General features: G+C 36.7%; 2 protein-coding genes across 3 annotated transcripts in view; one reads left to right on the top strand and one right to left on the bottom strand.

Moving 5' to 3' along the window:
* Positions 1-7537, top strand: part of SH2D1A (SH2 domain containing 1A) — a 26211-nt gene extending 18674 nt beyond the window's left edge. The window contains exons 2-4 of one of the 2 annotated variants that reach the window (XM_032757580.2): positions 1872-1935; positions 6302-6446; positions 7484-7537. In XM_032757580.2, the coding sequence (XP_032613471.1) occupies positions 1872-1935; positions 6302-6446; positions 7484-7524 (250 nt within the window). In that variant the 3' untranslated portion in view covers positions 7525-7537. The remainder of the gene's footprint in view (positions 1-1871; positions 1936-6301; positions 6447-7483) is intronic. The other variant, XM_032757581.2, reaches the window with a different exon arrangement.
* Positions 7538-13506: 5969 nt separating this feature from the next.
* TENM1 (teneurin transmembrane protein 1) overlaps positions 13507-25318 on the bottom strand; it is an 854513-nt gene continuing 842701 nt past the window's right edge. Inside the window, exons 28-31 of the mRNA XM_058441351.1 lie at positions 21862-22249; positions 19808-21028; positions 18757-18899; positions 13507-17375 (exon numbers count right to left, since the gene is read on the bottom strand). Coding sequence (XP_058297334.1) covers positions 16617-17375; positions 18757-18899; positions 19808-21028; positions 21862-22249 — 2511 coding nt within the window. The 3' untranslated portion in view covers positions 13507-16616. The remainder of the gene's footprint in view (positions 17376-18756; positions 18900-19807; positions 21029-21861; positions 22250-25318) is intronic.

A 25318-nucleotide genomic window follows, 5' to 3' on the forward strand; every position in this document is an offset into this window, starting at 1 on the left:
AAAAAAAAAAAAAAAAAAAAAAAAAAAAAAAAAAAAAAAAAAAAGAAGAAAAAGAAAAAAATGTATAGCGCAGACAATTACATACAGATTACATACAGTACACAAGACTTCATAATGATAACAAATTACTGTGTTACTGGTTTATGTATTTACTGTACTATACATTTTATCATTATTTTAAAATCTACTCCTACTTATATAAAAAATGTTAGCAGTAAAACAGCCTGGGGCAGGTCCCTCAGGAGGTATTCCAGAAGGCATTCTGGAATATGAATATCACAGGAGATGACAGCTCCGTGTGTGTGACTGCACCTGAAGATCCTGCAGTGGGATAAGATGTGGAGGTGGAAGACAGTGATACTGATGATCCTGACCCTCTCTGTAGGCCTAGGCTAATGTGTGTATTTGTGTTTTAGTTTTTAACAAAAAAGTTTAAATAGCAAAGAATACATAAAATAAAAATTTTAAAACAGGGAAAAGCTTATGGAATAAGGATATAAAGAAAAACAGTTTTGTACAGCTGTACAATGTGTTTGTGCTTTAAGCAAAGTGTTATAAAAGAGTCAAAAAGTTTTAAAAAGTTTACAAGTTTATAAAGTAAAAGAGTTGAAGCTAAGATTAATTTATTATTGAAGAGATACAGTTTTTTTTTTTTTTTTTTTTTGAGACACATCCATCATCCCGGCTGGATACTGCAACCTCCGCCTCCTGAGTTCAAGTGGTTCTCCTGCCTCAATGCCTCAGCCTCCCAAGTAGCTGGGACTACAGGTGCGTGCCACCATGCCCGGCTAAGTTTTTGTATTTTTAGTAGAGATGGGGTTTTGTTGTGTTAGCCAGGATGGTCTCTATCTCCTGACCTCATGATCTGGGAAATATAAGTATTTTAAAATAAATTTAGTGTAGCCTAAGTTTACAGTGTTTATAAAATTCTAGTAGTGTAATGTCCCAGGCCTTCACATTCACTCACCACTCACTCATTGACTCACCCAGAGCAATTTCCAGTCCTGCAAGCTCCATTCATGGTAAGTACTCTCAACAGTATAGCATTCTTTATCTTTTATACTATATTTTACTGTGCCTTTTCTATGTTTAGATAGGTTTAGATACACAAATACTTACCATTATGTTACAATTGCATACAGTATTCTGTACAGTAACATGCTGTACAGGTTTGTAGCCTGGAGTAATAGGCTATACCACATAGCCTAGGTGGTATACCATATAGGTTTGTGTAAGTAGAGTCTATGATGTTTGCACAACAACGAAATCACCTAATGATGCACTTCTCAGAATGTATCCCCCTTGGTAAGTGATGCATGACTGTGGCAATATTATATTGCTATACATTATAATAGTAATTTTATAAAAATATAGTTATATTCAATTTATAGTATTATATCCTTATACTACTATTATATTTATAACAAATATTATTAATATTAATAATTATTTATATGGGCCTGATAGTGTATTATCCCAGTGAAATGTTTTCACCTTAAGTTTCGATATGTACTTAAAAATGTCTATTGTTTGTTAAAACTATCTAATAATTCATGGTTTTATCAATTACAACAGGTCCCTGTTGTAGTTTCTTTCTGTCCAAACAGTCTCTCAACTTGACAAATCTTTAGGGGCATGAGTTTCCATATTTCAAACAATGAAAAGATAAAGAAATCTCACTGGAAACTGTGGTTGGGCAGATACAATATGGAGACAAGTTAGATTCACTATGCTTTACTTCCTATGAATGCAATGACACCATATACGTGTGTCCTAGTATATGTGACATTTATATGTGATATGAAGCTCAAATTTACAGTATCCATTGTTCTTTTGGAATCTTTTAGTAATGGAAGTTTATTCTTTCACAGGTATCACGGTTACATTTATACATACCGAGTGTCCCAGACAGAAACAGGTTCTTGGAGTGCTGAGGTATAGTTTTATTTATTTTTGCTTCTGGGGGTGTCAAGGAGGTATTTGAAATTTAGGCTGGTTTTATAAAAGAGCAAATTATACATTATTAAGTATTCATAAAGTTTAAATCTCTAAAGCTCCAATCCAAAATTGTTGATGGGTCATTAAGAAAGCTTTAGAGAATTTTGGTCCCAGTCCTGTTTAGCCATCATTTTGCAGATTTGTATGACTTTGGGAGAAAGATAAAAAAGTTGAAGAATTACGTCAAACTTTTAGTGACGATGTGAAATCTTAGAAAGCATATCAAAAGTAGGTAAAATAATTAAGTGAACAATTATTTACCAAGTGATACCAATATGAGTGTTGGTATCGTGGGAGATTAAAAAACATGATGCTTATTTTCGAAGAGACTACAATATCCTTGGGAAGTTATAACTTGAAATTAAACAGTTACGAGTGGAAGAAACTAGGCTTTGTTAACAGGCGAATCTGGGTTCCAGGTCTCTGATAGGTCTATGATCTTGGGCAGGTTACTTGACTTTTCTGTAAGCCAGTTTCTTCATTTGTAAACTGAGCCTAAGAATCCTCTCTTACGCACAGGGCTCATTTTGAAAAGTAAGTAAGATAACACACGTAAAGAAGCTCTTCGCCGCAAGGCCTGCCACACAGTGAGCCCTCAAAAAAAGTGAACTCCTGAAAATTGCCCCAACTCCTATTAATAACTCAATCTGTGCATTTAAAATTTTCTGAAGTCTAGACTTCAAGAAGTTAAAATAGCTCTCACGTTTACTAATTTATCAGTAAGTTGGAAAGTACAAATTACAGACCACAAATGTTTTGAACCACTGAGATGAATTAGGCCAAGTTTTCAAACACACTGTTGCTGTATTATGTAAGGATCATTAAAACTATAATACTAACTAAAGATAAAGTTGTACCATTTCTAATCAAAACTATTTATACCTGTTTATTTAAAAAATTCTCTGTATCACTGCAGAGATGATTGAACAAGAAATTAAACTTTATTATGAAGAAAGTTATGGGTAATATCTACTGACACACACACACACTCACACACACACACACACTCTCACACACACACTCACACACACACACACATATATGTTTGTATATTATTTCGCCAGAAATAGCTCTTCTCCCCAGAGAGATACCCTTCAGCTGCTGAAGAATATTATGTAAGGAAAGGATCTTAAATTCTTAGGGTTTAACAACTTTGTTTTTAGACTTGTTTTCCTGCATTTTGAGTATAACATCATATGAGATTGTCACATGCTTGTGATCATGTTAAAGAAGAGAGGGCTTATTGAACACAAATGCCCCCTCATCCTGTTGTCTGATCTGACCTTGTTTATATAATAATATTGTAATTTTCTGCACCAAGAGAGCAGAAGATTGGCATGACTTATCCCCAAATGGAAAATAGTTTTAAAAATTCTTTAATTTTTGAAATGCATATTGCATTTTTTTCGATCTACTAAATTTACCTTCTTAGCAGTGCTTTTCTAAGGTGAATATTAAACTAGTGTATATTCTCAGAGCTCATACCACCTGACTGGAAAAAAATTCTCTAGAGCATATTGAAGACCAGCTGTGATCTAATACATGTTTCCATGGATAACTAAGAGGTGACAGTATGGGAGATGTGCAAATTTGAAGAATAGCTGAGTTCAGTGACAGGATAAGAGTTGTCAGTGGTACAATTTTTGTGATAAATGTCTTTTCAAAACTGGGTAAATGATAGATATTAATACTGATTTTTGGAACAATGTTTTAGTTTGCCATGCTGCAGGAAAAATCAGGGCAGTAGCACGCCATCATCTGTGCATATATTGTGCTAGAAATCTAGGTAAGTGAGATTTGTTTTAAAGAGTGTAATGAAATCAAATCCTGGCCCCACTGAATTATGAAAGACAGATATCATGTGGTTTTCTAGTTTTAGAGAGACTTTTAGGTTAAATCATTGCCTAGTGTATTATCTTATATGACTCAGACTAAAATTTCATTAAATTGTTAATTTAGATAATTCTACAATTTACTTTCATTTATTAATATGTGATTTATTGGCAATACATTGTTAAAAATGTGCTGACATCACCCTGTTGACATCAGTGTCTTCAGGCTTTACTGGGTATATGATCAGGAGATCAGCAGATGTTAAATAGTTGTCCTTATTAATCTAAGTAAAACACTGTAAAATAGGCCAGTCATTTGCTTATGAAACATCAGATCCCCAATTCAAATAGCTTCCATACTTCCAGTGCCATTATTCCTCTCTGTTAGCATGGATAATCAAGTGTTAACTACGTATCAGTACCCATAAAAATGTTGCTTTTCTGTTTTGTTTTGTTTTGTTTTGAGACAGAGTCTCACTCTGTCGCTCAGGCTGGAGTGGTGGAATGGCACGATCTCGGTTCACTGTAACCTCTGCCTCCCAGGTTCAAGTGATTCTCGTGCCTCAGCCTCCCAAGTAGCTGAGATTACAGGTGTGTGCCACCACACCCGGCTAATTTTCATATTTTTAGTAAAGCCAGGCTTTCACCATGTTGCCCAGGCTGGTCTTGAACTCCTGACTTCAGGTGGTCTGCCGGTCTCAGCCTCTCAAAATGCTGGGATTACAGGTGTGAGCCACTGTGCCTGGCTATGCTTCTGTTGATAAATGATTTTACAAGCCACAAGAAGCTAAAAAGATGTGTGGTTTGAAATCTTTCCACACTTTGGGAGTGTATAGTTTCTCTTCTGTTTGATGACCCTAGCTTCGCTAGATCCTGTTTGGCCCAGTTCTAATCTGAAAGGCAAGAGACTGAGTCCTGGGATTCTGAGCCAGTTCTGCCTCTGGTTGTCTGTGTGACTTTGGGCAAGCTGATTAATTTCTTTGCATTCACATTTTCTTATCTGTCAAATGGGAATGACTGAATCAGCCAATAACTGCCATTTTTTGAGGAAATAGTGAAGGCAAGAGATAGGAATGTGCTTTGAAAATGAAAAAGTGCACTGAGGAAAGTATAAGGAGGCAATTTGTGCCTATGACCTGCACTTGCAATTTGGAGATTCTATCTTGGAACCAACGAACTGTTTGGACTTCTGCAAGAATGGCCATGTTATATTTGGATGAGTTCTCAATCGAGCTTTAGGAAGGTGGAGGGTAGGTGAGAGAGTGGGGTGGAGCTGGGTGAGAGAGTGTTCTACCTCTACTGTGAACATATGGGGGAACACTAATATAGAGCTAAAAAGAATTTTTGTCATGTTTTCAATGAAAAATTACCCCAACATAAGGAAATGACTGAGAGTTACTATGGATAGTGTAGTATGCTATCTTCAGCATACCGCTGTCTAGCTGACAGAAGTCTTCATGCCAGCCTTCATGTTTTCTCATTAAATGCAAAAAAACAAACAGCTCCCACCTCAAAAATCTACCAGATGGAATAGCTGAAAAACAACTTAAAAAAAAAAAACTAGTCATTGTTCAATTGCTCATAGCAATACTATTTTATTTTATGTAAAATGACAGTTTTGAGCTGATGCCTGAAGCTTGGCTCATAGGCTTTTGCAGGAAATCGTTGTTGATTTCAGGCAGTGTCTTTGCAAGACAACTGATGTCAGGAAAGGAACACATTTTAATAGTCACCTGCAAATAACTGTCTCTTTAAAAACACACAAATAAATAAAGTTGACCTTATATAGTCTTTCATTTTCATGTCATAGAGAAAACCTTGTTATAGTGACGTGCTGATGGAGAGAACAATTTTGGGAGTATAGGGAAGTTTCCCAAGGAGGAAAAAATTTAATGTGAAGAATGGCGCAGGAAATATTGTGAGGTGAAAGAGTATGAGGACTGAACTAGCCGTGCACTGTGTGTATCATAACAGCCAATTTTTAATTTCCTGTGTAGCATTTTATATTGTGGGATGATGGCAGGGAGGATGGGTTGTTGGTTTTTCTTTTGTTGTTGTTCCTCAAGCTTTTTATTAATGACCTGTAGGATCTGGTTTTTTTTTTTTTTTCCTGTTTAACTGCAGCCCCTCTGTTGGTGAATTCATTGTGGGTAATGGCCTGTGTACCCTTAGAGGTTTGAGATGTCTGATGGGGAGCAGGCAGGAAGGGCAGGGCGATGAGCAAGAGCTTGTACAAACTAATACCACCTTTGGGAGAACTGAAATGACAGCTCATTAGCTCCTCTTGCAGGGAAATTCAGCCAACCAAAGTAAGCTCTTCTGGAATGTTGTTTTTCCTTCTTCCTTATGTTTTCAAATATTTCAACAAGTTACACAAATGTTACCTCTCTTAGCATCCGTAGCACATTTTGTAGGTCTTTTTGTATCATTATGAGATAGGTAAATAATTTGCTTGGCCTTTTATTTTCCAGACAGCACCTGGGGTACATAAAAGATATTTCCGGAAAATAAAAAATCTCATTTCAGCATTTCAGAAGCCAGATCAAGGCATTGTAATACCTCTGCAGTATCCAGTTGAGAAGAAGTCCTCAGCTAGAAGTACACAAGGTACTACAGGTATGATTTCCTCTTAATTTTTGACAGGGTTTGGAAGCTCAGAGTTATGAGTCAACCTGTTCATAACCATATAATCAATTAGAAGTTATGTAAGAAAAATGCAATGAGAAAGTAGATGTAGCCAGCAAGTCAAATGAGAAGTGACAATTTATGTGCTATAATTTTCATCTATTATTCTATAAACTTTTAATAAATCTCTGTAAAAACATAAAAAATTCTATAAGCCCATAACATTTTAACTCCTCTTGTGTGTCTCATCTTGTTCTTTCCTGTCCCTTTAATAGGTAGCTAAGTATCATTTCACTTCACTAATTCAGACACGAATAATGTGAAAGATGGTATAATTCAGAGAACACCTGGGCTGTCCTTTACCTTTGCTTAGTAAACTGTTTTTTCCTTCAGGGACATGAAAGCTAACGTTAGCCTGGCACACATGATTCTGATTTCTGAATTGGTGGTGCTTGAATTAATGACATTTTTCTGAAGCAAAGGAAATTAAATAGTAGACTTTATTGTTCCACTGGCACATATTGTTACATATCCTGAGCAAACCTATTTTAGTGTATGTGTCGTGCTAAAGACTGAATACCAGCCAATGTCTGTAGCTATCTGATACGTGACTGTTTACTCCTCTATTGAATGGGGTTTATCATTTATTTGGAGTAAGAGGATAGGCCTTGATTGAAACAATAAATATTTATGATAAAAGAAAATGAGTTATGTCCCTTTTTGACAGGGACCTAGGCTCAGGCATAAACTGACAATTAGACTCAAGTGGTGAATTAAGTTAATGAATAGTTAGCCTTTATAATACAAATGCAAATAGAACTCTAATTTCCAAGTTGGCTAGTTGTTTTTTTTTCTGCCTAGTATTCCATTCTTTATAACTCAGTTTTAAGTAATAGTTGCTTGAGGTATATTACTGTGTTGTGTCATTGTGCGTTTTATGCAGTTGGAAATTTTATAAGTTTGAGTTAATCTGTAATTTTAATAGTTTGTAAGTTTATTTTTTCTTGATTTTTGTTATTTTTCTTTAGGGATAAGAGAAGATCCTGATGTCTGCCTGAAAGCCCCATGAAGAAAAATAAAACACCTTGTACTTTATTTTCTATAATTTAAATATATGCTAAGTCTTATATATTGTAGATAATACAGTTCGGTGAGCTACAAATGCATTTCTAAAGCCATTGTCGTCCTGTAATGGAAGCATCTAGCATGATGTCAAAGCTGAAATGGACTTTTGTACATAGTGAGGAGCTTTGAAATGAGGATTGGGAAAAAGTAATTCCATAGGTTATTTTCAGTTATTATATTTACAAATGGGAAACAATTTAAAGGATAATGAATACTTTATAAAGGATTAATGTCAATTCTTGCCAAATATAAATAAACATAATCCTGTTTTTGTGAAAAGCTCCATTTTTAGTGAAATATTATTTTATAGCTACTAATTTTAAAATGTCTTGCTTGATTGTATGGTGGGAAGTTGGCTGGTGTCCCTTGTCTTTGCCAAGTTCTCCACTAGCTATGGTGTCATAGGCTCTTTTGGGATTTTTGAAGCTGTATACTGTGTGCTAAAACAAGCACTAGACAAAGAGTGAAGGATTTATGTTTAATTCTGAAAGCATCCTTCTTGCCTAGTGTTCTGATGTTGGACAGTAAAATCCACAGACCAACCTGGAGTTGAAAATCTTATAATTTAAAATATGCTGTAAACATGCTTATCGTATTTGATGCTACAGGATTTGAAATTGTATTACAAATCCAATGAAATGAGTTTTTCTTTTCATTTACCTCTGCCCCAGTTGTTTCTACTACATGGAAGACCTCATTTTGAAGGGAAACTTCAGCAGCTGCAGCTCATGAATAACTGATTTGTAACCAGCCTCCTTTTAAAGTAACCCTACAAAACCACTGGAAAGTTTATGGTTATATTATTTTTTAAAAAAAATTCCAAGTGATTGAAACCTACATGAGAGTCAGAATTTTATGCAGCATTTTCTTCTCACATTTATATTTTTGTGATTTTTGTGATTGATTATATGTCACTTTGCTACACGGCTCACAGAATTCATTCACTCAACAAACATAATAGGGCGCTGAGGGCATAGCAGTAAAAACACCTGGTCCCTGCTCTCAGTTCACTGTCTTGTTGGATGAGAAAACAATAACGATAAAAGACAGTGAAAGAAAATAACAATAAAAGACAAGGAAAAAATAAAAATGAAAGTTGATAAGTACATGATAAGCGAGGTTCCCCGTGTGTAGGTAGATCTGGTCTTTAGAGGCAGATAGATCTGGTCTTTAGAGGCAGAACGAGTCAGTGCAAATACTCTGGTTGGTCTGTGGGCCATATGAAAAGGCTAAGCTTCACTGTAAAATAATAACTTGGAATTCTGGATTGTGTATGAGTGTTGGTGAACTTGGTTTTAACTGCTGAGAGACAGAGCTACTCTCCATGTACTGGCAAGACCTGATTTCTGAACATTTAATGTGGATGCTGTGGGAGGACAAAAGTGGAGTGTGGCCTGAGTAATGCATTATGGGTGGTTTACCATTTCTTGAGGTAAAAGCATCAAGTTAACTTGTAAAGGAATTTAAAAATCCTACTTTCATAATAAGTTGCATAGGTTTAATGATTTTTAATTATATGGCTTGAGTTTAAATTGTAATAGGTGTAACTAATTTTAACTCTATAATGTGTTCATTCTGGAATAATCCTAAAGATATGAATTATGTTTGCATGTTCACTTCCAAGAGCCTTTTTTTGAAGAAAAGCTTTTTTTGAATCATCAAGTCTTTCACATTTAAATAAAGTGTTTGAAAGCTTTATTTACCTAATCTGTCTTGAAATATTCCCTGTAATTCCTTATAAAAATATTCAGAGACTGATGCTATTAATAAACCAAATAAAGGATTGATGATTATCTTATCGGAGTGATACCCTGGAAAAGGTAAGTGCTTTTCTGATTTTGTTGCTGTCAAAGTTCCCTGTTGATGAGCCTACTTCCTGTCTTCTTTGGCTGGCCTTTTATTCATCAAGTTTTTTTTTTTTTTTTTTTCACCTTTTCTTTCCCAACATGAGCATCCTTGCTATTTTCCAGTACGTAATCACTTGCACCTTTGCAGAAAGGTCATATCCTTGCCGTATCTAAAATATTGCCATGCTAACATATCGTAAGATGCTGAGTCAAGGTAGAAAAATGCACAATATATTTCCAAGTGTGCAGCTCTCTTCAAAAAAAAAAAAAGTGTGTCAGCAAGCCCAAAAGGAACATGACAGCTTATCAAATACTTATTCATTTCCTCTGAAATTTGTTCTTAAGAGATAAGGTCAATAGGGAGACAAGCTTAGGTAATCGTCTGTTTGGCTGTTACAGGCAGGGAACCTTTGTGGTAGTGCACAGGTAGAAAAAGTCTATAGAGAATGCCTCTGATTAAGTCCTCCACTATAAATAAAGGGCTGGATTTAAGATATTCTTTGGGGTAGAATGGACACAGAATTAAAAATGTGAGAAACAGCTTTAAACTATGCTAATAATGTTTCAACATCAGCTTATGTTTTATTTGATTCACTTTGTTAAGCTTAGAATCCAAAGTCTACTACTAGTAAAACCCAGATTTGCCCTTGAGCATTTCAAGGTTATAGGATGCCTGGTCTTCCTGTTAGGATGCTATACATTCAACTTTGACACCTATGTTTTCTCTTGCAGTAAATGGTATACCATTATTTTGTAGTTTGCAACTGGGGTGGGGGGGGTAGTTAAACTACCCAGTTTGGACATTTTCCTAATTTGGGGTGATTGGCCAAACTTGTAGTAAAAGGCTGAATTCTTATCATTAGGTCATTTAGTTCTTAAATGAAGATTTTTTTTTTTTTTAATGTAGCAAGATGTAATAAGGCTGACCAACTGTTTGGATAGAGCCCATTAACATATATGTAATTGAGATATATATACATCTTGGTTGCACACACACACACAGAAATAGAACTGTTTTCTCAGAAGATGACAAAAGGCTATACTACGTATCATATTCAGTATTGGACAGAGAGAGAAAAAGCAGGAATGCATAAGACCTGATTTTTTTTCTTTTTTTTAGTCACCTGGTGGGCCATTTAAACATTTTATTTATTTATTTTTGTATTTTTATTTTACTTTAAGTTCTGGGATGCATGTGCAGGTTTGTTACATAGGTATGCATGTGCCATGGTGGTTTGCTGCACCTATCAACCCGTCATCTAGGTTTTCAGCTCTGCATGCATTAAGTATTTGTCCTAATGCTCTCCCTCCCCTTGCCGCCCACCGCCTGACAGGCCCCAGTATGTGATGTTCCCCTCCCTGTGTCTATGTGTTCTCATTGTTCAACTCCTACTGTTTTTCATCTTTGTCACCGATTATCCACGTGACCTTAGGTAAGTCAGTCTGTTACTGTTATTGCATTTGCCAAGCAGGAATAATTAAGTCGTACTAACCTCACAAGATTATTAAGGTACAATAATTTACATATATACCTGTGCGTGATTACATATATGTATAACTTTAAGGTAGTAATATTACTGAATGTTTAAATAACATTGATATTCACAGATCTCTAAAAGGGAGGGTGAATAGGGAAGGAATATACAAAAATCTCCTATTTCCTTTAATAATTCTCTCTCTGTAGGAGCTCCTGCCCTTTTAAAAAAATACCCTGAGTGTGAGATGGGATGCATATTTTGAAAAAAATTTCCAGATGATTGATACTAACAACCCCCTACCCCCATTGTTTTTTACTGATGGGTTATGTTGAGATGATCAAGGTTGTCTTCTGCTCCATGATTCTTTTCTCTCTCTCTCCCTCTCTCTCGTGTGCACTCGCTCGCTCTCTCTCTCTCTCTCTCTCTCTCTCTATATATATATACATACACACACACACACACACATAAAAAAGCAGCAGGGCATTTTGAAGTGGTGTAAATTGCAGGATTCCAAGTTTCAGTAATGGGTTGTTTGGACTATATGTGCTCCGTTAGTATCAAGATGAATTTTTGAAGATCTGTTGGCCAGATTTCCCAGCGTCACTTGTAAATGTCTTCTTGTGAAAAACAAGTGCCAAATGGCAATTGTAATTGCATAGGATTTTTTTAGTGTTTCATGATTGCCTCCCCTCCTTGACACCCTTCCCCACTGGCTGCTGCCCCAACATCCATTTTTTGCCAGTGCATTTGGACACCCCGAACTCCTGTATCTCTCCCACCCTGTTTTTATAATTTTTTATTTTCTTTCTATTGCTGAGAAAGGCACCAAAAGGAGAGGGAAGGCTTTTTAAAAGTCATAGCCTAGAGGCATTTAAATTTGCAGCAGCTACTCTTGTTTATTAAATGGTCATTTTTGTTAGAGATCCTATCTATCTGTATGAAAAATAAAAATGAAGAGATGTCTGCCTAGGATTAGTGACTTTTTGATTTCCGTACCTACATTTTCAAGATGATGTGGTTTTATTGTTCCCTGTTAGTGAGCCACTTGTCCCATCTAAGGTTACCAGACTGATTTGAGAATGCAGTTTGGCGCATGAATAAAATGGGACACATTTTTCATTGGCAATTTTATTTTTTAAAAATGAAATATTCAAAGTACTTTTCTTTCAAATATCAACACATAATGTTTAACTTTAAATATTTACAGCATGTTGTTGTGATGCTCTTGTAGAAAAATGCATGCTTCTGGCCTGAAAGCCAGAGCAAAATGCAAAAGACCATTTAACTGCAGCCAGAGAACATGAACCTGTACAGTATCCAGTCACTTTTCAGCACAGGAGAGCAGGAATACAAAATTGGAACCTATTGTTTCCTAGCAACATGGCTCAGACCGTTATAACACAATTTTCAATATGATTAGAACCTCTAACTGTTGTTATACAGAAACTGAAAACTTGGCATACACTGTAAACATCTTTACTTTTCATGAGAAAGTAAGCAGCTAAAAAGAATGTTTTTCTGACATAAAGGCTATACTTCTCTTTTTCGCCTTCTTTCTTACTGATGCTTTTGCCAGAAGAATAGTAAAGATTTAGACGTTGTCATGATTCATACAAGTAAAATATTTTTCAAGGACACAATCTGATATACTAACATTTATTTAAGAGGTTAAAGTCCACCACTAAATCTAAGGAAAGATTTTTAACTGCCAAACACATTTCCTTTGACAAATAATGTAAGATGACAACTGCCAAGACAAGATCCACAGCAAGTTTAACTCTAAGTATTTTCAGTTACTGTTTAGAAAGTAATTTCTTCTTACGAACAGTAGTATATTTGGTCCTTAATAGCTTTCACATGAAGGACACACTGAAAATAATAGTCACTATTTATGGTTGAATTCTTTTTTGTTGTTTTCTGTATTTTTAAATTTTACTTTGCTTTTTTTTGTTTTTTGTTTTTTCCTTTTTTTTTGTTTGTTTGTTCGTTTTCTTTGCAGAAGAAAGAACCTTTATAGAAGGCTGTGGAAGAGCTGAAGTACTAGTAAGGTCAGCTATGTGTATGTGAATTTCTTCAAGAAAACAGGAATGTTCCATTCAATCTGTAGCCTTATGTCTTTCCACAAGCTATACATAATATGCTCCAATGTCTCCAAAATTTTCTTTTCAATACTTCATTACTGTACTTTTGCTTCTATTACCAATGAACTCCATTACAATCACCCTTACATGAACACATCTTCATAAATGCAAAAACTTTGCCCTGACTCTCTTAAGTGATATTATAGTAGGGCCTGGTCTAGTTAAAAATATATTTTTAAAGAAAGAAAAAAAGAAAAAGAGTCAAAATAACATGATGGAATGCTCGAAACTGTGTCAACAGTGATGAAAATGTCTCATGAAAATTATAACTTAATTTCATACCTCTCTACATAGGTAGCATGTGAATTCCAAATTATACATTGTCAAGTTTTCATACATTTGGCTATGTTGTATATATTATATATATGTAGTCTATAAATTATAGATCTTCTAGATAAATTGACAGTAAAGGACACTTATTTTATACATTTTTTTGGGTTAAAAATAAATCATAGTTTTGTTGCAAGTTAGTATGAATTTAGATTTATTTCCCTTTCCTTCAGGAGTCATGCTTCTAATCAATAATGATTAGAATGACAACTAAAAATAAACATATTTAAATGTGTTAAACTTTGAACTTTTCAGTTCATTTGGATCTCTAGACTGTAGTGCAAGAGTGAAAACAAAACAAAACAGAAAAGCAGAAACAAAATGGGCTTAACGAGGAAAAAGAAACAACCATGGAGTATTCCCTGCCTCCAGCCCAGACTGTTCTTCATAGGAGAGTCCAACTACTATGCTCTCACTTTAACTTACTCGAATAGTGTGTGGCTGTGCAGTGTCAGCCATCTGTCTGCTGGGTATGAGAAATTCATATGTTTCTCTGAAAAATGCTTTTACTTTCATCAGGAAATGCAAAGGAATTGTTCTTTCAATAATTTAAACTTCAGAACTGCAAGTCAATGAAGGCATTCTTTCTATTCAGCTGAATAGGAAGTGATATACTCAATATCTCCATGTTCTTATTAAGAAATGCCAAAATGTTTCTCTTCGATTTACTGCTGATTAGTAGTTTTGTTTTTTTTTCTTTCCTCCCTCAAACTTTAGGAGTTGTAAAAAGAATAATAATAGTTCAAGGCAGTATTAAAACCACAGCTGTAAGTAATAAAAAGTGCATTTCCTGAATATAATACAAATGTAACTTTAAGAAACTAAAGGCACGAACCAACTAAATACGTATTACAAACTAGAAATGCACAGTTCAAGGTAATCACTATTAAGTAAAAGCTTCAAATATTTGTTTCTAATGGATATTTAAAGCAGTTTGAAAATGATACATCATCAATGAATTCCAAAAACGTATAATTGCTTAAAATATAAGCAAAATAGACTCTAATACTGACATTTTGGATTCGTGATAAAATACATAATCACATTTATGAATGCGCTCTCTATATACAGTTCACAAATTATTTTTCCATTAATTTAAAAGAACATCAGAGGTTCTAGGAACTTACTTAAGGTCCATTTTTAGGTTGGTGTGGAGGTATTCAAATTTTCAACAAGTTTGTTAGTAACTTTGGAATTCCATTCTGAATAAATACTGTACCATTAACACAGGCCTGATTCAGAAAAAAACCCAATAATATGATTTTAATATGGATTAGCAATATATCGAGCTGGTGTGTTTCCAGTTATAAGGAGAGATGAGTTCATCATGAATTCTGTCTCTCAGAATACATGTGTAAGTGGTATTCTGACCCGAAGGTTTTGAAAATGAAATGTTTGAATATACCCTTCCCTACTGTTTGCCCCGGTCATTTCCTTTCTCTTGCTTTCCTTTGTGTAGTAGGAGGCAGACTCTTGAAAAACCTTAACATGAGCTTATGACTTTGCTTATTTTCAAAGAAACTGTCATCGCAAAGCAAGGCAATGACCCCACACTGCATTTAGGTAGCAGCTGGAAAGAATCCAAACTAACATTCCATCATAAATTTGCCTTCAGACATAGCAAATGTTCAGATTCGGTGATGAAAGTGCAGAAGCTGGCTCAGGGAAATTTTCTACGGGCCACATTGTGCTGTCATGTATTTTCATTTGTGGTAACTTACAATTACACAGCATTTTACAAACTGTCCCTTTGTCACTGGGCACAAATCTTCCAGCTCACCAAGGGGCTTCTTTCACTGCAGGATTCCTAGAGATTGAGAAACTGCAGCTGATATTAACACTAATCCTGACCTTTCTCCAAATTTTAAATGATCGCAGAACAAATAACCCGTCCTGGAAAGTAGTTATTTTCCTAGGCAGTAGAGATGATTAAATAAAAATAAATGGGTAAGGACGGAGAACGAAAATAACTAAACTAACCATATAAATTATTTTAGTAAAAATGAGTCTGCCTCTCTATAGTTAGTTGAAATGTTTTTGGTTGGAAAGGATTTACTTGATTCGATTTCCTGAATATGGCTGGGAGATGTTCAATACAGAATTGTACATTTGAAAGATAAATCTAAGTGGGCTGAAACAATGTGGCAGCAACTGCTGTGATGTTTGGTCTGGTCTTCCCTTTAGTGCTTTTACTTAAGCACTAGGTCTATTTTTGTAAAGTTTTGGCTCTTATGAATTTCTGCAGTAGTAGTTAATGTATGTATCGGCATCCCAGGCACGTATGCCTGCTAAAGCCTTTTTTTTTTGTTTTTGTACCAGAATCATACTTTTAAGTAAATTACCTTTCATGTGCACAAAACCATTGGATTGGTGTATAGATACTGAATCACTCATGTGAAACTATGACCAAAACACATCCTATATATAAATGAGAAATTCTTACCCAGGTTAATAAAAGCTATGTTTACATGATACCAATACAGCTGGACAACTTAGTAAAAAATTGAGTCAAAACAGGTCGTGTGAGAGAGGTCACGTTGGCCAGCTGCTTTGGTATCATGTACACATGAGCAAATAGCGGCTATTCAGTCTGGTTACCACACCCACAGGGAAGCATGGTAGACAGAACCCAGCCACCACACGCCAAAACACAGCACAACAATATGGCATTTACTTTAACAAGCAAGGAGGAATAATCAAGAAGGAAGGGCAATTGGGTCCTGACTCTAGGAGATGGTGGCTGAAGACATTTTACACCTGTTTTTAAGTTTCCTATAACAGATCTGGAAAATGTGAAAGGGCTGGCAGTCTTTCGAAATGCAAGTTTCAGATACTATTGCACCACCTATTCCAATAGCCCGCAAGTTCTGCCAACAGTTAAGGATGAAACTGCTTGTCACAATAGAGATAGAGAACCTTGGGTTCTTTCTGGATATTGGAACATATGCATGATCGGCAAATTGAAAGTGGTGCTTTCTGAAAACTGTTTTTAGCTGTTTGAGTTCTACTTGTGTTATTTTGAATACTGCCACAGAAGAACTAAAAATCTCTGTCATTTCTTAAAGAGTTTAAACAAACAATATTAAAATACCATCTTCCGTCACATTGAAAGGCAGTTGGATATGTTTTTCCTCCATATTTACATATACAGAGTTCTGATCTAGAAAACCAATACAATAAACCATTTTATGTTTTAAAAACAGGCAGTCTTTGGTGACGCAAAGGCAGAGATTTTTTTTGTTACCTCCTGCCTATTTCGCTCTGTCTCATAAAGTGAATATTGTTGGCACTGTCAGAAAGTTCTAAATACTGCTCAACAGACAAAACAAAATACCCATCATAACCTTGTACCCGCCCAGTGCTCAAAAGCTGCTGCTTTTCCCCTTCTGTCCATGCCCTAATCCCCTCTTCTCCCTCTTGCAGCCTTCTTTGTTCCTTAGTCCAGGCCTGGGCCACGGCGCGCTGTCTGGCAATCTCCAACACGTGATTCTTTTCCTCTTCGACAGTTGTCCCATACCGGATGTTGAAGCACAGGGCTCCATGCTGGAGCTGAATATCTGCAAACCGTCTAGTCCTCCCATTCAACACAGAAGTCATCTGGGACACAGTGACATTGACACCATTCTCCAGAATCCGCCTCCCCCCAGTGTTACCGATGAGCACCAGGTCTTCCTCCAGAGACCCAAGCTTAATGAAGTAGTGAGTGTCCCTCCCCTCTATGGTAAAATGTAGGTTTTCCAGGTAATGGGCATTATTGAGAATGGCAGCAAGCCGCCTGCTATCTTCATTGGCTACTCCTATAATATCAGCTGTTACTATGCCATCCTTGATGGCAAATTTTATACCTTTCCCAAAAACAGAAGGGACAGCAGCAAACCTTGGTTGCTTCCCTCCTTCAAGGCACCGTCCGTCATTGTATCGGGGAGTCATAGGTAGTTGGTCCAAGGAAATGAAATTCCTGAGCTGTTTCTGGAGTTCACACTGAATGCCCAGGATAGTCTAGGAAAGAGAGGCACAGAGCAGATGCAGCATGGAGTTAGACATCTGTCAGATACTTGATGACTGTGGAAAGGACAGGCTTGCAAGGTTGCTTCCTTCTCTCTTTAATTTGTCAGTGAGTGATTTAAAAATAAGCCAGATTTGCAATCTCTTCATCAGAGACTTGGAAAAGACTAACAGGTGACCACCTAGCATTCTTATATCTTGGTGGAGTTAAGCATAAGGAAATACATTTAAACTTGAAATCACAGAATTGCAGAGCTGGAAGGCACTCTAAGTTGGTCCAGCTCTCCCAAAACACAGACATTTTATTTTCACTGATTTCACTCACACTGACTAGATGTTATTCCTACATGTAGAGTGATACTTCGGCACAGTGAGGCACAAAGAAATGCATAACGCATAGTTCCTACTTTAAAGAGTTTAAGACCTTATAATTAACTATGGCAAATCAGCCAGAAATTCACTGATCTTTTTATGTGGACTTAAAAAAAAAAAACTTTTTATTTCCGGCAATTTTCAAACATACTAAGAAATAAAGAGAAAAGACTAATGAACCTCCAAGTATCCATTATGAAGCTTCAGCAATTTTCAACATTTTGCTAAATGTTTTTTAGAAGGACTTTTAATTACAGAAAGCATTTACATCTTTACAAAAAGGGATGAATTTATAGGACCTATCTAGAACTTCCTGTCCATTATAATTTTTTAGACTTAAATTTCAAGGCCTCACACCCAAATTTCAGTTTCATTCTATCAAGCCCATTTTGTTTTCGCAAACACAGATATTCATATTTCTTTCAGTTGAAAGAAAAAGCTCCTTCTTATTTTCATTTGCACCTCATACTTCTGGTGAAATAATCTGCTGAATCTTAAATGTTTTGATGTTCCTATTTTTTCTCAAAACCGTACCCTTGTAATATTTATTATTTTTGATTCATTGTGCTTATGTATTTTTTCTTTATCAGAATAATTTTATTCTGTTATTCCCATGCTCTTAAGACATCATCCCCTAAATTATTTTACAGTTGGAGATCTGATGTTTTCGTGTCTCTTACTGAACAATTTTCTCTAGGTAGAATCCGTAATTGCTCTCGGTAGCCCATTTCAGAATTTTAAAAGTACAGTTCCTCTTTCCTCTTATGTACCTATTGCAGCAGTCATCAAGTAACCTGTTAATCTTTTTTCCCCCCAAAACTCCAATTCTCTGATCTTTTCCTCATGGAGCTTTTTTTTCTACCTTCTCATTAATTGTGCACATTTTAGTGAATATTCAAGAAGACTAAAAAATCAATAAGCAAATATATGTAAATATAATTTCTAGGTGTTGGATGCCCTTCTGTTGTTTCAGCTAAAAGGAGGTGATAAAACTTTTACTAACCTTTCCAGGATCCCACTCTTGAGTTTTTGTCTGAAGCTGTAGAAGCTCATAAGTTAATTCTAAATTTTCCAATTCAGGTTTGGGAAATCCAGGTAGTACATTGTGTAACTGGAAACCAAATAGCTCCAACCAACTTCTGATGTCTGTGAGACACAATATTAAAAAAAGAAAATGAAAAATCCCATACTTTATAACCTTTGTTGAAAACTTGAAAGATACCTCTCCTGCCTTCAAACTGTTTAGGCAATAGAAGTTAGGAATAAAACTCTTATTTATTTATTTATTTATTTATTTATTTACTTATTTATTTATTTGACGTAGTTTCACTCTGTTGCCCAGGCTGGAGTACAGTGGTGCAATCTTGGCTCACTGCAACCTCCACCTCTTGGGTTCAAGCAATTCTCCTGCCTTAGCCTCCTGAGTAGCTGGGATTACAGGCATGTGTCACCACACCTGGCTAATTTTTGTATTTTTAGTAGAGATGGGGTTTCACCATGTTGGCCAAGCTGGTCTTGAACTCCTGGCCTCAAGTGATCTGCCTGCTTCAGCCTCCCAATGCTGGGATTACAGGCGTGAGCCACCGCACCCAGCCTAAAGCTCCCCTTTATATGACCCACACTAAAACACCTGATCCTCTCTCTACAGGGAAGAGTGTTGATTTGTGGATAACCCTGGATTATAAGCTCAGCTTACTACATTGAAATTCCCAATGTGATAGTGGTACTAAGGCCACAGGGACCATCATATTAGATTTATATGATGAAACAGAATCCTGAATTTTTCTTTTACGAAATTATTCATATAAGCTTGTAGGAGTAAAACACAGAAACAGCTAAAAAAAAATGTAGTAGGATGCAAAAGCATTATGTTTTATGTTAACATGCACGTTTTGCTCACTCTAGAAAACTAAGGAAGACAGCAAATGCACAATAACTTGCGGGCTAACTGTCAGGAAGAGGAAGCATATTTACAAAGGCATCGAGATTCTGTGATAAAATCAATAGTACTGAGTTACTCAAGTTTAGCTTAAAGTTTTAAATAGTTTAAATACCTGTGGTATACTTTGCAACATCTTGAATTTTGCCAACTGGGTAGTTATTTTCAAAGGAGTAGAGGTTGAATGGTTTAGGAAGGAGGTTCAACTGTTTCCATATGTGATGATTAGGCGTTGTCCATCTGCCAGCGACAACATCATAATCCCTTTGCCCCAGGTGCACTAATTTAGTAAGGAAATCATAGAGTCCTCCATGAAAACCAATAATGACCTGAAAGTCAGGGTAAGTGTCATGATAGATATCACCATAGGGTGTGTATAGTATCTCCTTTATGACCTGACCTCGGCTGCTGAACACAGCTAGTGGGGTACCTGTATTATCACAGGCTACGTAATATTCTTCGCCACTGCTTAACTCCATGGCAATAAGGTGACCTTGGAGATCATAATACAGAGATGTAATCTCCGAGCTTGTGTGGTTGTACAGATGAGTAACTCTTATGGGGTTGGTAAGGTCTGCATAAAAGAACTGAAGGTGCTGCCCTAGGCTGGACTTACTCGCGACGCGTCGCCCAAGCCCATCATAGTAATACTGCACAGTCCAGCCAGAAGCCTTATTGTAGGCTTTCTGCAGCAGGCCATTAGAATTATATTCAAAAATATCATTTCCCCTCTGCCGCAGAAAGCCATCTTCATCCATTTTATACTGAATTTCTCCTAATCTGGTGATGCGGTCTCGGAGGTCATATCTGAGAGGAGTAAGACGAGCACTATTCCCATGGCTTAAGAGGTTGATGTTTCCATTCAGATCATAACTATAACGCCACTGGGTTTTGTCGTTTACAGAAACAGTCTGAAGTTGCCCATCAGCATCGTATTCATAGAAGTACCTTGTTATATTGGCATCTACTCCTACCCTTATGTCACATATTACCATGCGGCCCACATTATCATATTGAATAGTCATCCAGTAGGCAATTGCCTTTAGGATTTCATATTGGACTTCAATGACTTGTCCATTGGCACTGAAGATTTTGGTGTGTTTCATCACTGTGGTAGTTATGACCTGATTTAAATCGTAATTAATTACACTGAATTTTCCAAACTGCTCTGTTCTGCCAGAGACATCGACATATCGGTAAAGATCTATAGGCAAAGGGGTTTCATTGATTACAGCTTGCATGCTTGTGACTCGGAAATTGTTGTAGCTGTAGTCGAACCGTGCATTCACAAGGCCTTCTTCACTGAATCTGAAAATCTGGCGTCCAATAAGAGGTCCTGCAGGAACCAAAACAAAAACAGTAAGAAGCTAGGTGATCAATGTGGAAGAGTCGGAAAGGTCTGGTGTTATTTTATTTGTACTGGTGCTTTTATATTCATAATACAATATTGGAGGTTGATTTCTGATATCAAATGCCTGGGCATATTACCTCATGGATATATATTCTCATAGTGGTACTCCTCAAATATAAAAAATTAAAATACTCTATAGTTATAGAACATTTTAATTATAGAAACTATAGAAGTAATAACATATCCAGTAGCCCAGGGTGATGAAATTGATATTATGAACATGTTTTCTTGCTATAATCACTGACAAAAATGCTTTCATTTCATTTAACCTTTGCTACAAAGTCAGAGGGTCAGGTTTTGACAAATTCCAGCATTAAAGCAACTGGATTTGGGCATTCTATAAACCCAAAGGGTGAAATACATTAGAAAGTTCTGACTTGTGAAGATATTTTGTCATCAACTGAGGCTTATAAAGGTTACACAGGGCTTGAGCTAGTTTCGGTGAGACTTATATCTTGTAGTTTCATCTTTGAGAAGATTTGGTGCTGAGGAGGATTGGGTATACAGTTACACTAGGCACTTGGATTTCAAATTACTTGAGAGCTGAAAGAAAGAAATGCACTATATGTTTTTAAGAAATCAGCTTTCATCAGACTATAACATGCTTTAAATTTTCAATGTCAGATAACTTGATAAGTAAAGTGAAAGTTGGGTTGAATGTGTGTAGATTAATGCTTCTACCTCACACTGTGGTCAGTGAAAATGTCATAAGAAAATAGTGATGTTGTTGTACACACCATCACTCTTTCACAACAAACCTGTTTGCCTGTATCTGATTGTGCAGATGAATCCGTCATGCATCAGGTGTATTGTCTTAATCACTCCAGAAGACTCTTCATATGTTAATGTGACCTGAGTGGTATCATAGAGAACCTCAGAAAGCCTTGCTTGCTTGGTGTACTTGTATAAGACTCTGCGCCCTGTCCCCAGATGCAGGGTCTGTAGCAATCGGCCATCTCGACTATAGTCTTGGATAAAAGAAGTGCTACTGTCCGGTGGGGTGTAGATGTTCCGGTAGTAGCCCACTGAAAGCATGGTTTGTAAGCTGTGACGCACCATGCTAGGCATGGTGACTGAGAGCAGACAATCTGGTTGGTCATACTCAAAGATGTAACGCCGCTGGCTATGTAAGAGAAGCATCACAGACTGAAACGAGACAAAGGCAGAATAGCATATTATGGACAGCTAAAGTTGAGGCGATTAAAGAAAATACACATTCATCCATTCAACACAAATTAATCAAGCACTTACTGTGTGCCAGACACTGTGGCAAACCCTAGTGGATACAGTAGTGCACAATAGTGGTGTTTATCTTCATGAAATTTACAGTTTTAATGGAGGAGAAAGACAAGTAACCGAGCAATTACAATATAGTGTGAAATGTGTCATGACAGGGGAGTTACAGAGTGCTTCTGGAAGGCAGAGGAAGACCAGCTTCCTCAGACTTGAGAGACCAGAAAAGGCTTCTTGGATAAAGTGGCATCTGAGTTGAGACATAAAGATTGCCTAGGGATCGTCCAGGTGAAGGCAGGGAGCCTGGGGCAGGGGTAGGAAAAGTATTCTTGGCAGAGAGCACAGCCTTGTGAGGGTCTGGATATGAAAAAGAACACGACTTTTTCAGAGAATGAGAGAAATTTTGTGTGGCTAGAACTTGAGTATGTTGGGAGTGGTGGGAATGGCAGGAGATGACGTTCAGCTATGTAGGCTGAGTCCAGATCATGCTAGGCTTTCTAAGCCACACTAAGGAGTTTGGATTCAAGTATGTTGGCAACAGGGAGTCATCGAAGGGTTTCTATTTTATTTCATTTTTTAGAGCCGGGGTCTCACTGTGTTGCCCAGGCTGGAGTGCAGTGGTGTAGTCATAGCTCACTGCAGCCTCGAACTCCTGAGCTTAGGCGATCCTCTTGTCTCAGCCTCCTGAGTAACTGGGACTACCAATGTGTGCCACTGCATCTGGCACTCTTGAAGGGTTTTAAGCAAGCTAAGGGACGGTTGCAAGAGGGCACTTGCAAGCTGGGAGAAACTGTCAAGTTGGTATTTTGGAAAGGTTACTTCAATGTGCATATGTTTCAGAGGAAGGTAAATGGATGGCAGGGCATTTCACAAATTAATTTATAGTTACCATAAAGTATTGATTGACTTCACGTAGTAGATGTCTTCCTAAAAATTGTGCATAAAATATTATTATGGCATTATTATTGTTTTGCAATTGATGTTTTAACTTCACATTTCCATGTGTGTGTTTAATATTAGGGAAGCATGTCATTAAAATTGAATGAGTCTCTGGTTATGCAACCCCTCTCCCCCAAACTGATCTGTATTTCAGAAACAGTTGTTTGTTGAGGCATAATGCAGGTAATAGGTGTTTCATAAATATTGATTGTCTTGTTTTAATTCTAAATACAGACATAAAAGGAGCACTGTTTTAGGGAGGACTCTAATTGACTGACATGTGCATCTCATCTTTTAATAAAAGTAAAAATTTCTCATCCTTGGAGATTGTGATATGACTCCCTAGAGGAGCTTTATCCTTCCCCTTTTGAAAATTACCATTTCAAGCAAAGAGATTTAGTTGAGGGTTATTTATTCAAGTTTGTGTTATGAAAACAATAGGTATATTTTCATTTTCTAAGCACAAATTATGTAAATATTTATGAATGTGAATTACATAAGTATATGTAATGTACATTTATATTTTCTAAATATGACATCACATTCTAATATTGAATGTGCTTTCTGGAACTGCATATCCTCCCTACCCTTCTGAGAATTATTGATTTTGAATTGCATCTCAGTACCATGAAGTCAAAGTCCGTGGTTATTTGCTCGTTTGTTCATTCTTTCTTTTCCACCAACATTATGCCTGCAGAGCCAGAGGTGAGTGCAGAAATCCTGTCAATTCGTCACTTGTGGACAACCTGCAGCTTGCCACAGCCTACAGTTCCACCACTGTGACCTCTGAAAACCTCCTGAACAAAAGGAAGGAGACTTGGAAATCCTGAATGGGCTTGGAGACATTAAGGGAGAACTGCCTCCCTGGACCAAGGCAGAATTCAACAGAACCAGCAAGAAATTCTCCTGTGAATGGGAAAGCAGGTGGCAGGGGGCAGGGGTGGAAAGGCTTTACACAGGAATTGTGGAAAAGCTTTTGCATTATCTCTAGTCTGAAAGTCACATTTCTCAGTTCCTTTCCACTCTCTTCTGTCAACTTGCCGTGAGTAAATGACATCTGTCACCTGTGACACGGGCCAGGGACTATCACCATATGGCCCCCACACATTATCTAGTACCAGCCTGCCTGGGCCATGCCTTTTCCAGTCACTGTACCAGCCTTTCCAAGTACTTATGGCACGTCATTGTTATTCTCTCCTCTGTTCCCATCCTCCAGCCTGCAGTAAACCACTGCCTGAACCGTGTTCCTAGGTGGTGCTGATGCTGGGCTGTCTCAAAAGCCCTTGGTCTGTTTCAAAGCTTCCTGCCAATGGCAAGAATGTGGATGATGTGATTAGAAATCAAATGAATGTAACTGTTACATTGCCAAAATACCATTTAGCTCTCATTTGGCTGCTTTTTCACTTTGGGTGGGCATTATTATCAGTTTGCTCAAAAACAATGCTTATGAATCTATCCAATGTCCACAATGCTGCTATAGGATAAAAGGCCATTTCTTATTAGTCCAAATAACAGAGTGGGAGACTTTTATTCTTTTAATTGATTGTGAGGTTCTAAAAGAGATAATTGTAAAAGCAACAACAACAGCAACAGCAATCATGGCTGTATGCTTATTTGAGCAAGACTAGAAACGAGAGCAGAAATTTGAAAAGTTCAAGCATTTGAATGACCACCAGATGGCAGTGTGGGGCCACCTGGAAGCTGAAGCCAAAGTCGTCGTTCTGTCCCTCTAGGCAGCCTCTGAAACCGTCAGCTCCAAAGAGGCAATTGCTGTAAATGTATAAGGCTAAAGTATCTTATTAAATGATTATAAAATATATTTAAATGCATTTAAAAAATGAAGTTCATGAGAATTATTTTAGGAAACTGAAAGATTTACATTTACTGTAATACAAAATTTTAGCCCACAAGTCTTCAAAATATAATTAACTCAGAGAAGTCTCATAAATCAAGACAGAGAATTAATGACCACATAGAGAAAATTTAAGAAACAATAATTGATTTTTTTTAATAGGGAAGAGATCATTAAGCAACCACAGCCAT

Source organism: Hylobates moloch, unplaced genomic scaffold (genome assembly GCF_009828535.3).
Source record: "Hylobates moloch isolate HMO894 unplaced genomic scaffold, HMol_V3 SCAFFOLD_7, whole genome shotgun sequence".
In the NCBI taxonomy this organism is placed as follows: domain Eukaryota; kingdom Metazoa; phylum Chordata; class Mammalia; order Primates; family Hylobatidae; genus Hylobates; species Hylobates moloch.